Source organism: Electrophorus electricus, chromosome 5, assembly GCF_041902795.1.
Source record: "Electrophorus electricus isolate QZ-2024a chromosome 5, ASM4190279v1, whole genome shotgun sequence".
Taxonomy (NCBI): domain Eukaryota; kingdom Metazoa; phylum Chordata; class Actinopteri; order Gymnotiformes; family Gymnotidae; genus Electrophorus; species Electrophorus electricus.
Window position 1 is genome coordinate 24145678 of NC_137501.1, and position 14974 is coordinate 24160651.

Genomic DNA, 14974 nt, shown 5'->3' on the forward strand with positions numbered 1-14974 from the left:
CAGTGGAAAACAACTTTGCACATCCTGAGGCTTAGTAAGTGCTATAAGAGACATGAATCAATCTGCTTGGCTTCAAATTTAACACTTTCATTAGCAGTGTTGAAAGCCAGATAAATGGACATTGGAATAGTTCTACAGACCTTTGCAACAAGTGTACCTGGCAGGATAAATTAATTTCAGTTCCGCATTCATCCTTTATCATTCCAAAGTCCCAAAATCTGTATCATCCAAATATCAACTAGCTACAGACAGTGTAAGTCATAGGAAGTAAGCAGGTATGACAGTTGGCCCATGCTCACATTTTCAGCATGCTCAGTGACAGGTAGAATCAAGGAAACTCACTTTTTCAGAGCTGGCTCAGTGTCGCTGCCCCATGTGAAAGTACCATTGCGCACACTTACTGCAGTGCCTCATCATTGAGAAGGAAACACCAAAAGAATTTTCATTTATAAGTGGTCAACTTTAAGCCCACATCTAAAGTATGTTTCATTGTCTATGTAGGACTTCTCTATTCTATTTCGACTGTTACATGCTTAGATGAACAAACCTACACAGAATCTCAACAAGCATCGACTTTAAGAAGATTTTGCATTTCTAGCTCAAATCCAAAATAGATTTGTTAAGATGAAAAGTGTATGGGTGAATGTTTTCTAATAACTTGAAATGTCTAGGAATTAGTTCCATGAAAAAAAGTAAGTGGTGAAACTTGTTTTGAATGTTTATCTGAATTTAGTGCGGCAAATTCTGGACTTACTGTAGCTGTCATCATGTTGCACTGTCATTGTGTCAAGGTCTTCTCCACCAAGAAACTTCTCCAATCTCTTTTTAGATACAACTGTCTATACAAACAGAAGAGCAAGCAAAAGTACTTGACATAAAATATATGAAATATGTAATGAAACATGTAACTGAAATATCCATGTGTAGTGAAGATAGACTATATATTATTCCTCTGATGAAACTTTGACCTGGTCAGGGTGGGTTTTCTTTCACCTCTCGGCCACAGACAGGACCCCGGACCCCTCTGGCGCCATGATGCTGAGCAACAAAGCCATAAATGGCCTAGTTGATAGCTTGCCACACTAGCCAGGCTTTCTGATCCTTCCCCCTCTTCTTAGGCATAATAAAACCCACAGATTGGAATGTGGGAAGCACTTACTAGCCAGTTTACAATTCAAGGAACTGTGACCATAAATTCCATCAAACTCAAATCCTTACAAGGACAACCTACTTTTCTCATCCCAAAGAGATATGTTCACATATATCTTTCCCACAGATTTACAAAGTAACAACTTGCCAATTAACCCACTATGATGTCAAATGGTAATTAGCCTGTATTATGTGATTATTTTAATCTGATCTCCAAATTATGACGTTTGCTCCTATTATTTGATTTGTTTATTGTTTTATTATTCTGTTCCTTACCTAATTTGCATTATTCCTTAATAATTTGCATTATTCATTCAAATCACTTCATTTGTATGTTGCTTACCTCATGTTTGTTGTAAACAAATTGTTAACCACTCCTAGTTGTGTTTTCTAGAATCAGTAGTTTGTAACTTCTAGATAATAGGAAAGTAATTAAGTTGATTATCCAATTACTCCACCAATCCTAGGGTTTGTTTTACAAACTTCATTCTAAGACCAGGAGGTTGAAATTGGTAGAAAAGGTATGATTTTCTTTGTTTAATTGATCTTTGGTGGATCTTGTATTATGTATTTCTCTATTCCTGTATGCCCTACAGCAATTCTTAACCCCCCCCCCCCCACCCCCACCCCATCATGAAAACAAAGGCTATTGAATATGCCTGAACCAGACATGCCATAATCACCTGGAAAGTTCAACACCCTTCTCAGTCTGGTACAAGGAGTGAAACTGGGGAAGACCTACAAAAAGGGGATCTCCATCCCCCGCACAGAACTTCTGTGAGAAAAATCAAGACTCAAATCTTTCTTTTGAACATCTCAATCCCATTGAGAACCTGTGGTCAATCCTCAAAGAGGGATTTTTTTTTTTCATCTCCAAGTACTGATTAGACAAGAATGGGTTGCAATTAATCAACATTTTGCCCAGAAGCTGATCTACAATTTGCCTTGGCATGCTGGATAAGTCTTAATTAATATTTACAGTGTTGACCCTTCTTTTTATTTGCTTAAACTGGATGTATTTGTCAATAATAAGTTAAAAAACATTAAATACTTATAATTGTATATAAACATATATATATAAACATCTGACAAAAGGATCTAAAAAAAAACTGAGGCAAGTAAACTTTGTGAAAACCAAAATTTGTGCCAGTCTCAAAACTTTTGGCCACAACTGTAACTATTCTAATGAGTGGTCACGTTTGAATATCCATTATCCTGTCAATTTGAATTGATTGGCATGTGGAAACTACACCAATTAGAAATCTCCAGATTTTCTTGATAATTATAGAACTACAGACTCTTGTGAATATCTCAATACCAGATTTGTGTATGTTCAGTGAAAATCCTAGGACTAGCGCTCAAAAATGTTTGTGATTGTGAATATTATGCAAATTATCTCAAAATCTAAATGGGTGGATCTTATGGGTTCTTGAGGCTTTTTTATAGACTGGAAGACTAGTAAAAACTGGAAAAAAAGAATCTTGTCTGTATGACATACAGTGTAGGATTTAATGGACTGGAATGCGTTTGAGTGCAATGTAGCGCAACCTGTATAGTCCAATCTGGCTTGCGACTAAGTAGCGGGAGGGACGACTACCTATTGACCAAGTTTCATGTCTGTAGGACTTACGGTTTGGTGTGCATGATTTGTTTTAAGGGAGAAAAAGAATAATAATAAGAAAAATCCTAACAAAAATAGCGTTCCAAGCACTAAGTATTTACTCAAATCTGATTATTTAGCCAAATACTAATATTCATTAATCTGTTTACTGTTTATCTTAACTGTATCCCTTAATTTCATAATTTCAGATTCTGCAGGATTTAAGGAGTTTCGCATTATAATTAGAATGAATTTATTAAAAAAAAAAACTGTCCTGCATGCTTCAAAAAAATGATATGATAATGTTTTTCAGCTTCATATGAGGGATTCTCAAAAAATACGAAACATCTAAAAACCCTTATATTAGTGGTTTCAAAACTCAGACCTGAATGCTCTGTACATGTTTGTGTTTTGCTAACCTAACATCTGCTTCAGATCATGAATCACTTTTCAGTCCTTCATGAATATGGTCTGGTGTGGCTGTCCTCAGAGTAATACTACTGCCTTGCCTCAAATATCCTCGGATGAGCTTGAGCGCTCATTGCAGGAAACGTGTATGCTTGTGTGTGTGTGTGTGTGTGTGTGTGTGTGTGTGTGTGTGTGTGTGTGTGTGTGTGTTTTAAATACCTGAACCAGAGAAGAGATTAACATTGGGAGCATGGCGAGTGGAAAACGCAGGATGTTGAAGAGAGAGATGGATGTGAAAGCTTTTTCTGCATCTAAGACATTGTCTGGACTGACAGACACAAACACAGCGAAGGTAGCCAAGGAGACCTAGAGGAAATAATATTTTGTCTTTCATAATAAGTACAGTTTATATAGGACAGCCCTAAACATCATAAAGCACTTCTGCGTTATTACATAATTATGTTCACTGTGGGCCTATTATTAAATGTGTTTTACAACAGCTAAAAAGTAGAAACCCTTGAGGATATAATCAATTTCAAATTTGCTGTGTACTCCCTTTGATGATAAATATGTTTTTACAAACACACCTACTAAACCAGATAATAGCTTAATGTCATGGATGCTATATCCTCAAAGAATCTTATAGCTCCAATCCAGTTTCCAGGCAGAAAAATGCATTAAACTCAATGATAATCAGTTGGTTGATATCCTCGGTCCTAGTATGTCCACCTATGGCACTATTACACTATAAATTAATTATTACTTTATGTGTTAACATGTAGTAGATATAAATAATCTGGGACTATGGAATGACATTCATAGTCACACCCATCCTTCAACTGTTCATTAACTATCTGCTTCTAACCATAGGGCCATTGTTGGCTGGATATTGTGCATGGCAGAACACCCAGCAGTAACAATGACACCTTTATAAAACTCCAGAAGTTCTGCTATGCCTGGTGCACAACCATGTCAGTCTCACCACTGCTGGGCTGACAATAATGTCTGGTTGTGGACTATCAACACCCCATTAATTTTTCTGTACCTATTATATCTCTCTTTTTTTTCCTGCCATGTCATGAGTGGCTGTAAAGAATAAAAACAAAGAAACAAGTGGACAAGCAAACGTAACAGAGTGGTTAAATGCTCTGGAAAACAGGCACCCACCAAAGCTGGAGCACAGGCAAAGATGAAGGTGGAGCAGGACGACAGGTAAGCTAAATTCCTCATCACCTTTAGCTCCTTTTCTCTGATACCCTGAAGCTGAGCCTCAAAAGATGACTCCCAGGCGTAGAGCTTCAGAATCTGCAATTAGGTAGGATACGGCAGAGTGTGCACGGGAGGAGGCATAAAAAGAAAGATCCAAAAATAGATGTCTGGAGAACAAAGGGCCCAAATTCTTCTGTACAATATAATTCTGTACAACAACACAGTTGCATGTGGCTCGGTTTACTCATATGACATTTCAAGCAGAGAAAACAGGTCAATAAAACACTTTGTGTGATGTCACTGTAGCCCTTGACCTTCAGTTTGTATGTTGAAATAGGCCTACTCATAATCTGACAGGCAGAACATAAGGCATGTAAACAATGTAGCACAATGGGTTTCACATCTGAATTGGTCAAATGAAAGGGATGTGGTTTTTTTGCCTCTAATGGAGTGATGTGACTTGCTTATGGAAAGAGGTTTGAGGTGGCTCACCTTGATACCATTCAAGATTTCAGTCATGATTTTCATGCGCTTGTCTTTCAACTTCATGTGGTTTATCTAGAAGAAGGATAAAAATAAATTCCATGGTAGATAACAAACAAACAAAGATTATACCAACTATAGTACATGTCTGTCTAGCAGTAAACCTTCAGTACTGTTTGTAGGAAGGTGACAGTGACACAACTGGATGACTGGGGTTCACACCAGTAAACTAACCATATTTGTTTTACTAGCATATTCTAGGGCATTTTCCTGGTGTAAAATGAAGCATCGGAATTCATCCAGCAATAAAACAATAGTTCAAAAATGTTGAGCTACATACATTCTACATACATACATGCCACCTCCACAAATGAGGTGGTAAGCTCTGGATAATGAGCAGTTCCTTTTTTGTTTCCCGTACTTTAATCTTGTCATCGTTCAAGGAGAGACTACTCCTTATCCAGACTAACCTTGAGACTTTGCTTCAGAAAAGTCATTTATGCACATTTTGGTCAATTGAAACATGTCCTTTCAGTTCTTGAGGCTAATATTTAGTTTTATGGCTCGAGGCCATTTCCATCTTGCTTCATCACTTGTTTATTCTATCTTTGCAGCTTCTTGATGGCCTGCTTTACTTGCATTGGCACTGCTTTTCTCATGTTGTGAAACAACAACTCCAAATTCCAGGTGCACAGTTAGAATCAACTCGAACCTCTCTTGTGCAATGACACAAAGATGCCCAAGAAACAACTGAGATGATTGAAAATTACTTTTGGTCTCCTGAAACAAGGAAACTAAAAGGCCTGGGCTTCTTATATGGTTCCTTTACACTGACATTCTGTGCTTTCAATCATTGCTTCATTTCTAATCCTATGTGCCACAATACAAATACAAAATAATTAAATCTGTCATTTTCCAATGACATATGGCTTGCACTGTATGATGGGGAGCAGATGCAACATGAAAATGAAAATAAAGACACAAATGTATGAAATGAAATTAAATGAAATGAAACATTACTAAACATTACAATGACAATTCACAAAAGCAAAGTGATGTACCTGGAGGGCTTTGGACTTGCTTGCCAGCAATCCATTAATGGGAACCATGAATATCATGACCAGCAATCCGGCCAGGACAGCAGGGCCCAGTTCAACCCACAGGAAAACTATGGATATAATAATCTGTAGTGGGCATGACCATAAAAGGTGGATGTAGTTTGTGACATCGTTGAAGCGCTGAGCATCAGCTGATATCAGATTCACTGTCTCTCCTACAGTGGATTCTTTCCGAGCATCATTAGACACAACCAAAGCCTGAAGGAGACAACAGCACAAAATGACAGCACATGATAGAGCAACTTCCCAGCACAACATGACAGCACAAGATTTAAAATTCATGGAAGACAAGCATCAAGACTATTCTCTGTCCTAGCATCCAGATGGTGGAAAAAACTTCCATTGGTCCCTCACTGTCTTCAAACAGTAACTGAAGACTCATATCTTTAAAAAGATCTTTAATTTAATCTAATTATGCATTTGTAAAAATATATTATAGGACCTAACTTGCTTAGTTATAGCAGTCAAGTTGACTTGTATTCTATAGCACTGTATTGTATTATCAATCTATGTTTCAGCATTGACACTTGTTTCTGGCAGATTCTTGGTTAAGTGTATTTTGGACTCTATTTGTCTATTTGTCTTGCCAAGGATACTCTTCTGAGTAGACAACTAAAACATGTTTGTAAGTCACTCTGAAGAGCATTTGCTAAATGCCATAAATGTAAATGTAAACATGACAGAGCAACTTCCCAGTACAACATGACAAAGTAACATGACAAAGCAACTTGCCAGTAACTGATCTACAAATTTATGACAGCTGGGTCAGTTAAAAAGTTGAACAGGTTAATTTGACTGTTGAAAAAGTCACACTCTCAGGATAGAGAACTAGAATTTTAAATTAAGAAAGCAGAATATAAATTGAGCAATTGGTGGTGCCATGTAGAACCCTCTACACAGCAAAAAGCCAGAAAATAAAATATTGCAATACATTCAACATTTAACTTTCATTGAATTTCAATTAATTTGAACAGGTGTTCATAATTCAGTACCAAACAGATTATAGTTTTGCTGATAATTATGGACAGAATATTTAGTAAATCACACTAAGAGAGCTTATAGGCTCAGAAAAACAGAAAGGATAAATGTACCTTCTTATAAACTGCTGCCATTATACCAGTGCGTACTTTCATACCCAGCACAAAACATCGCTGGAAATACTGTTGGAGGAACAGAGACTGTAGAACTGCCACAACTAGGAGCAGCACTGCATAGAGGTACCCCTGCCAGTCATAAATGGATTTGTCCTGAGTGAAGGATATCATGACCCTGGGACAAACCAAATCACATATCAGGGGGAAATTAGTGGATCTTCAAAAATGAACATGTTCTAAGGAGAAATGATTGAATAGAACCATATCTGTAGTTGAATAGAAATTCAGGTTTTAGAATACAGTAAAACAAACAACTAAACAAACAAAAACTCACTTGAGGAGCTGCGGGTTCACAAAGGAAAGAAGATCTTGGATCAGTTTGAAAACAGCAGACTCTATAAGTACCCATTTAAATGTTTTTATGACAGCAGGCACAAGCCAGGACTTGGGATAGTTAGAGTCATCCTTCTTTTTCTCTTTTTTATTCTTGTTTTTGTGCTTGTCTCCTATCTCCTCCTAATTGTGGAAATATGAGGATAGTTCAGATGAGTAAAGCAGAAACTCTCCACATAAAGTAGCATCACACCACCTCACAGAATAGGTGGTTCTGAACCAAACTACCTACCTATCACAATAAAAAAAAATATCAATTAACTTAAAATATTAAATGTGTTGAAGGAGGACATTTGTCCTCAGTCACCCCTTTCAAGTTAAGTAAGGTAAAAAAAACAAAAACAAACAAACAAAAAAACAATATTTGCTGACAAAAGCAGGGGTATGTCAAATTTACTGAGCATGCACATGTCAATGAATAAAATATTGTGGATTTTATCCATGGTCAAGAACACTTATCTGGAAGTTGCTTAGCTAGCCAGTTCACTTCTGATTTTAGTTAGCCAGCTAGCTAGCCAGCTGACATAAGTTCACTATTCAGAGTAAATTAAAAATGACATTTGAATTATTAGCTAACTAACTAGCCAACTCACTGCATTGACAAACTGACTATGATTCCTGTTTAAATTAGCTTAGTTAATTAACCTAAACTAGCTGGTAAATTTTACCATTAAATGCTTAACATAGTAGTTTCTTTTTGTGTTTTTTCCTCATTCCATGTCTTTAATTCTCAAGATATGGTGTAAACATCATGCAGTACACTACTACACATTTTTCTATGCATGAGCAAGACAACCTATTTAAGTATTATAACCTTCATCATTGGCAACCTGGTAGAGGTTATTTTCCCAGTGATATTAATGAAACTGTTTAAGAATATTAATCACTTTTACCATGTATCATTAATGCTATGCTATGTATTTTAGATTTAATTGTCTGAATATATGACTTTTATAGCTCAGTCTACTCACTTAAGGGCTAGCTAGAGAAAGTATAGACAACACTGTCATTATAGTACCACGGCTTTGCATAAAGATTCATAAAAATCTTATAAACAGTAATGACAGTAAAGTCTTTAGCCTTTAAGTCAGTCCTATTATCTGCATTATGTCTCCCTGATATGCCAAAAAAAGAAAAATCCACTAAGCTGCAAAGTCAATTGTCATAACGTGTTATGTCAATTCACCCCAAAATGTAATGCTAAAGTCACGAAACATTTGCCAGTAGACATCACTATGTCACTTTGACAAAAGAAGCTTACACTTGTTGAAATAAACATTTATAAATGTTTATGTATGTTTAAATCAGTTGTTGTGAAAGTCTTATGTAGGTGTTATGTAGCCTTGTAAACAATGCCCTTCAGTAAAGTGTTACCCAAGTTTCAGTATAAGGTATAATAACCATTTCTCTCACAGTATTTATGATGAGCTGAACCATTCATTTTACAGCTCATAAATATTTTTGCCTGGAAATACCCTTTAAGGAAAATTCAATGAGAAATAGGCATTTTTTATAAGACCTAGACAGGACTTGGACTTTTTATAAGAAATAATAGATTTTATAAGAAATGAGCCTGGACTTGGACTTCCTTGAGAGATTTCAAGGAAGAACACCACAAGACAGCTCTTATTTTCATATTGTTGTTATTCCCAAAAGAATATGATGTAGTTCCCTCACCATGACAAGGACATCTTGACTGATTCCCTTTGTCATGCCATTCTGGTCAGGATCAGACTTCAGTCTGGAATTGTTCTTCTTCTTCTGCTGTTTCTCCAGTCTACTGCAAGCTTTTCTCAGCTCATGATTCATGATTTTCTCAAACTCCTGGCTGATGTAGCTGGTGGCCTCTTTTTCATTCAACTCCCACATGTCTTCCTGCACCAGGGGCCTCTTGTAACCATTGATGACCATCCTTTAGGGAACAGATTGAGCATAACATGGTATGTGACATAAGCAATATTGCAGGCTATAGGCCAACAAATTTGGGGGAGGAGGAAAAAAAAAGGGGGGGGGGGGGGTTGTACTAAATTATCACATCACCACTGTATTGGGCAAGAGATGCTGACGACCATAGTCTACATTTATGTGGACTGAACTCTGAAAATGGATAGAGAGGGCAAAATTAGGTAGAGTTGCCCATTAGCACTTGTATACACTTTAATGAGAAGAATATGGCTTATTGATAATAGGGCATTTTTCATTTGAAATCTCATTTATTCATTTATTCATGGTAAACACATGTTTAGTTAGCCAAACAAGCAGTAAGATTCTTGTAGGACCCCATAATGTTAATGATCAATTCTTTGCCCACCAGGCTGCATTTGTTTTGTTTTGTTTCCTTCAAAACATGTTTTCCCCATGTGATTAAACAAAGTGTTTGTGAAAAACCAACAGGCAGTGGTGTCCCAAGATCATCTGTGGTGGCTTAACATGGTATGAGATGGTTATGCAGTGTATAGAAAAAAGAGATTTCATACTATAAATAAAGAAGAGAAAATACAACAAAAACCTACCAGTTAAACCAGTTAAATGTAATTCTGCTGAGATACGCAGCACCTGCCTCTGGGTTCTGCAGGTGTGAGAACAAAAATGAGAGTTTCAAAAGGAGAAAAAATAAAGAAAAAACTCTCCCCATGTGAGTGCACTCTCACCTCTCACCCACAACACCCGATCTGGATGACCTCAGTTATCAAAACATGGACTCTTTGGCTCTGCCATGTTGGCACCTCAACCCTCTTAACAGGTCTTCAAAGCTCATCTGTAAGGAAGATTTCTTACCTCTGCAAGGACACGTGGCCCAGCTTTACCACCCTCCAGATCTGGCCTAATGAACTCAAAGACTGCAAAACACCCCTCTTGGAACTTAAGGATAAATGTACACCCGAGAATACCTAGATCTTCAAGATGTATTAAAGGTCAATATTCCTGAAGGACTACTGGATTTTAACCTTTCCCATACTAAGCGTCCTCTTGCGAGAATCTCAACAGGACCAAACTCAAATAAGGAATATGTTCTTTATTAATGAATCTGACAGAAAATTTGATTGTGTGGACTATGAATCCACAGCATGCCACAGTGACACTAACAGGTTCCTCAACCTGGATTAATAAACCATGTATGGCTCACCACTGGAGATTGTGAAACATATAACATTCCAAAGTATACTTAATTCTGAGCAAACTCTAACTAGCCTCATTACTGCTTAACTGTTATGAGACTCCTGCCCTATACATTTTTGTTAACTTTCCCTATGTCTTGATATGTGAGTTATTCATGAAACGTTTATACCTATTTCTTAACCTTATCATTGTAGTATTTGCATATTAACCTTTATTCTTGCTATTACTAAATGATTACATCCTCATCTCAAGTATGATAGACAGAGGAAGACTATTTGAACTATTAATATTAGGACAGTTATAACATCTGTATAATAATCATATTTTCTATCTCTAAGTAGTGTATCTCTTATGTTTAATTTTCCTATATATAGGTGGGTGCTTTATATTGTTTATAAGAACTTTTTCTTTTCATTTAGAAATACGCGGACTAAATGCTCTGGCGAATTTAGTGTGATGGAAATGTTCCCACCTATTATGGCTTAAAATACAATTATCACCTATCCGCAGTTATCAATACCGCAATACGCGCTTGTGTTTCAGCTGTTTTATTTCCCTCTTTCTTTCCTTTTTATGTACTATATTGAATTCATTTGACTTGTAATCTAATTTGAGGTAACTGCCTGACTTAATCAAGAACGAGACAAAGAAACTATGAATATGCATGAACAGACCTGTTGAGCCATGACTTTTTGTGCCTCCCCCGAGATGTACTTCAGCTAAGGACAGTCAGTTCGAACTCTACAAGAAGTAATTTCAAGTCTGGAATCTTTCACGAGAAGAATACTTAGAATAGGGTCTTGTTTTATATGTTTGTCTTATAACCAGTTTGTTATTTTGTCTAAACTTGTTTAATTTGCTCTTTAGAACTTTGTCAACTTAAAGTCATCTTCTTTTTGTCGATTGGGATTAGTTCTGTTTGGCTAACAATAATTATTTTTTTAATTTAGCCAACTGCAAACCTCAGTTTAAAGTAGTCTAAATCAGGGGACTCTCAGACAGCTATTCACCTGTGTGCTTCTCATTACACCTTTCCCGAACCTCAGGGAGTTTGGAGAAGTTCAGGGAAGTCCAAATTAACTTAAGCAGCCAGTTTCACCATCTTGGAACAACTTGGGCAATGAATTAGTGTCACTGACAGTGCAGAGGAAAATTTGAGATTACGTGTGGCAAAGTATGCATGATTTGTCAAGAACTTGGTCACACTGAATCTTCCTACCCTCTCATGTGAGCAGACTAATCACTTGTTCCTTTAATGACCCTGAAATATAAGATCTTCTACTTCATTCACATGCCAAACTCTGGGTGTCAGTCATGACCCATACTTTAATTCTGTACAGATTTATATTTCACCCCTTGTTAGCTCAGATAGTAACTGCAGGTCTAATTTCTCATTAGAATTCCCTGAATATGTGTTCCTCCCTCTCAGGCATGTTTATTCAATTCTAGCTAATTGACTCTAGTTGGCTGTAGTAGGGTCAGCTAAGATGTGTGTGTAGGCATTGGTCCTATGGTTTACTCAATTGGCTTTTAATTACAATTCTCCTTTCATTTGTTCTTTCTCTTTTTCTTCTCTCCTTCTTTTATCCATTGTTAGTGATTCTGTAGACCTGAGCTGTCACGCCCACAGACTGGAGCATTCCCCATTTCACTGGCAACCTTCTGTGTTTTCCAGTTCTGTGTTTTCCAGTTCCTGCATCTCTTGTTTGTCGGTCTTTGTTTTGGTAGATCCCACTAGATCTTGCTTCTCGTTCCTATGTACTTTCTCCCCGCTCTGCATGTAAGTTCTCCTCTCTGTCTATGTTGCTTTCCCTGTTCATGTTCACTAGTTTTATTCTGTTCTCTCATCTGTTGTACTTTCTTTGTCTTTTCGTCTACATTGATTTCCCTGGGCTTATTTGTCGATCGTTTCGCTTTGGTTTAGGTTTCTCTTCCCCTTTTTCATGTATGTAAGTGTTGTCTGTTTTTCCTTTTTAGTTCTGATTACCCGTGGGGTTTTTTTTCTTGGTTTTTGTTGGTCAATCTTACGTAGCCCAGTTCTGTGTATTCCCCACTAGTCCTAATTTAATTCCTCATCGTTATTCAACTTTGGTCTGTCCTAAGTGTTTACGTCCCTTTTGCCTAGTTCCTGCACTCACCTTGTTAGCCTGTTATTCTTATGTTAGCCTGTCTGTTCTTTGTTCTGTTTTGTGTTTGGTCTATTTCTGTTATTAAACCTATTATTCATTTATTCTATTCGATCAGTCCTGTTCATAATGGCATCCTCAGTTAATTCTGTTCATCATCACATCCAAGGCACCGGCACTGCATGTGTTCCCTCATAATCTCTCCAACATTACATGAGCCAAGTCCACTAAAGTTATGCTACCTGTCTTATGATGTCAATGATTTGTTTTATTAATTAATCAATAAACTTTGCATTTATTCATGTAGTTGGTCATCGTGGCAAGTATATACAATGGTATTTGGTCCATGCACAAAATATGAACTAATTTAGGAATGAGACTGATATAATGTTAATAAGCTTTAAATAATTAAAAGATAATAATTTATAATAATTTCCCCAAGTTTAGGGTGGTGCCCTCTGTTAATAATTAATTTATGTATTTTTGAGATATATATATATAATAATAATTATTATTATTAATATTATTATTATTATTACCTTTTTGACCACCTTATTGAGACCAAGTGGAACATCCGCTATGGCTGACAAGACCAAAGCAACCACCTGCAGCCCGTAGGTTATGTAGAAGAGACAGAACCTTGGCAGATCTGATATCTCTTCCTAAGAAGAAGGACACAAGGTTTCAACTTAAACACACAGCACAGTCATTAGAGATGTACCACAGTGTGCTGAGCATCAGTACCTGCTGTATTGCCTCTCTCAGCATTGTCTGGAAAGGGAAGATCTCACATATAACTTTCAGCATCCAGAAGAGAAAGAGGCTTCCGGAGTCAACAGCTCGTTCCCTGCGTCTCACAGCCTCCTGGAGCAACAGCACTAGCACCTATAGACAGAATGCAAGCATAGCCAACTGACACTAGGCAGTCAAAATATATAGTGGGTTCGAAATTGACACCTTTTCAAATCTGAACCTGGTCTTTACAAAATACGAAAAAATTCAGAAAATGGAGAAAAATCAGGGCCTCAACTCAATACAAGCTCTTATAGCGACCTGTGTGGATTAATACCAAGGGTCATCATGGTTTTGAAAATAAAATAACTTTGCTGTTTCTATCACTAATCTCTGGATTTGGAGAAGTTAGCCATGACTGGTTATTGGTTTACCCAAGAGGTTGCAAACAGCACAGGATTAGCATAAAGCACTGCAGGAATTTTCTTAGCTGATGAGTTACTTGATGGCCCATAATCTTCAGCAAGCGTGAACAAAAGTCCAGCTATGGCTGTAAGGAACAAAAGCCCTGCCAGGACCTGAGAGGAAAAAGAAGACCTAGTCAGTTTATTTCATAGGAAAACTTAATTGATAGCAATATAATTAAAACCTGATCATTCAATTTAAGATTGAGGCTTGCTGGTTTTATGAAACACAGATAGGTAAATTATTTGTGCAGAGAGGTGTATGCTTTGCATTTTTTGGTTGACTAAATAATTTGGTCACATGGTTTCACAAATTCTAATTGGCTTGGGAATGCATCTGTCCTGTCTAATTATGCAAACAAAATTAACACAATCAGATTAATTCAAATAAGTGACCGATCTAACTGCTGTACCTGCTTGCAAATGTAAAGTTTGGAGAAAGGGGTTTTGGGAGGCTTTTTCCTGAAGAGAGTGGTTAAGTGCCAGGGTGAGCAGAGCCACAGAAAGCCCAGTGGAACCCAGACCAGCACTGTTCTCTCCACACACACCGGCAAATCCGGATCCGGACGGTCCAAAAAAGAGGCATTCTAAAATGTCCAAAAACCCCTCTAATTAGGCCTGAAATGTTAAAGAACATGATGCAGAAACATTTCTGGCTAGGCACCTAATTACAGTCTTAATTGCTCTGAATATCTATCCTACAATATTATATAAAAATATAACTTCTGCAGCAGCACAGTGTAATGAGGTGGTACACTGAGAGATCATATCATACTACCCACAGTCCAAAGGTAGAGTAGTACAGAAAAAAATGCCATGTCATGATTACTAACACAGCATGGATCCAACAAACATGGGAAAATGAAACACTTAAGAAAGAGATTATTCAGTAGTTTTTTTTACTCTGTAATGACTTATTCACTTTTCTGTGGATTTAAAAATAAATAAATAGAATATATTTAAATGAATTTTTGTATTTAAAAGAAAGGATCTTTTGGACAGAGGTCCTTCATTATGCTAGCAAAGTGCTTCTTAAGCATAGGAAGTGAAACCAGTTTATGTTCAAAATATATACATA

At 37.0% G+C, this 14974-nt stretch overlaps 1 protein-coding gene across 3 annotated transcripts in view; it reads right to left on the reverse strand.

Annotated features, from left to right (window-relative positions):
- The window catches only part of LOC113590662 (ATP-binding cassette sub-family C member 2-like), a 34482-nt gene that overhangs the window by 18713 nt on the left and 795 nt on the right, over window positions 1-14974 (reverse strand). For 2 of the 3 annotated variants that reach the window (XM_081714486.1, XM_081714485.1), the window contains 14 exons: window positions 14310-14483; window positions 13867-14010; window positions 13445-13585; window positions 13240-13362; window positions 9968-10023; window positions 9132-9366; window positions 7396-7577; window positions 7059-7236; window positions 5911-6165; window positions 4859-4924; window positions 4325-4462; window positions 3377-3523; window positions 755-839; window positions 343-409 (listed from right to left, as the gene is read on the reverse strand). In XM_081714486.1, coding sequence (XP_081570612.1) covers window positions 343-409; window positions 755-839; window positions 3377-3523; window positions 4325-4462; window positions 4859-4924; window positions 5911-6165; window positions 7059-7236; window positions 7396-7577; window positions 9132-9366; window positions 9968-10023; window positions 13240-13362; window positions 13445-13585; window positions 13867-14010; window positions 14310-14483 — 1991 coding nt within the window. The remainder of the gene's footprint in view (window positions 1-342; window positions 410-754; window positions 840-3376; window positions 3524-4324; window positions 4463-4858; window positions 4925-5910; window positions 6166-7058; window positions 7237-7395; window positions 7578-9131; window positions 9367-9967; window positions 10024-13239; window positions 13363-13444; window positions 13586-13866; window positions 14011-14309; window positions 14484-14974) is intronic. The other variant, XM_081714487.1, reaches the window with a different exon arrangement.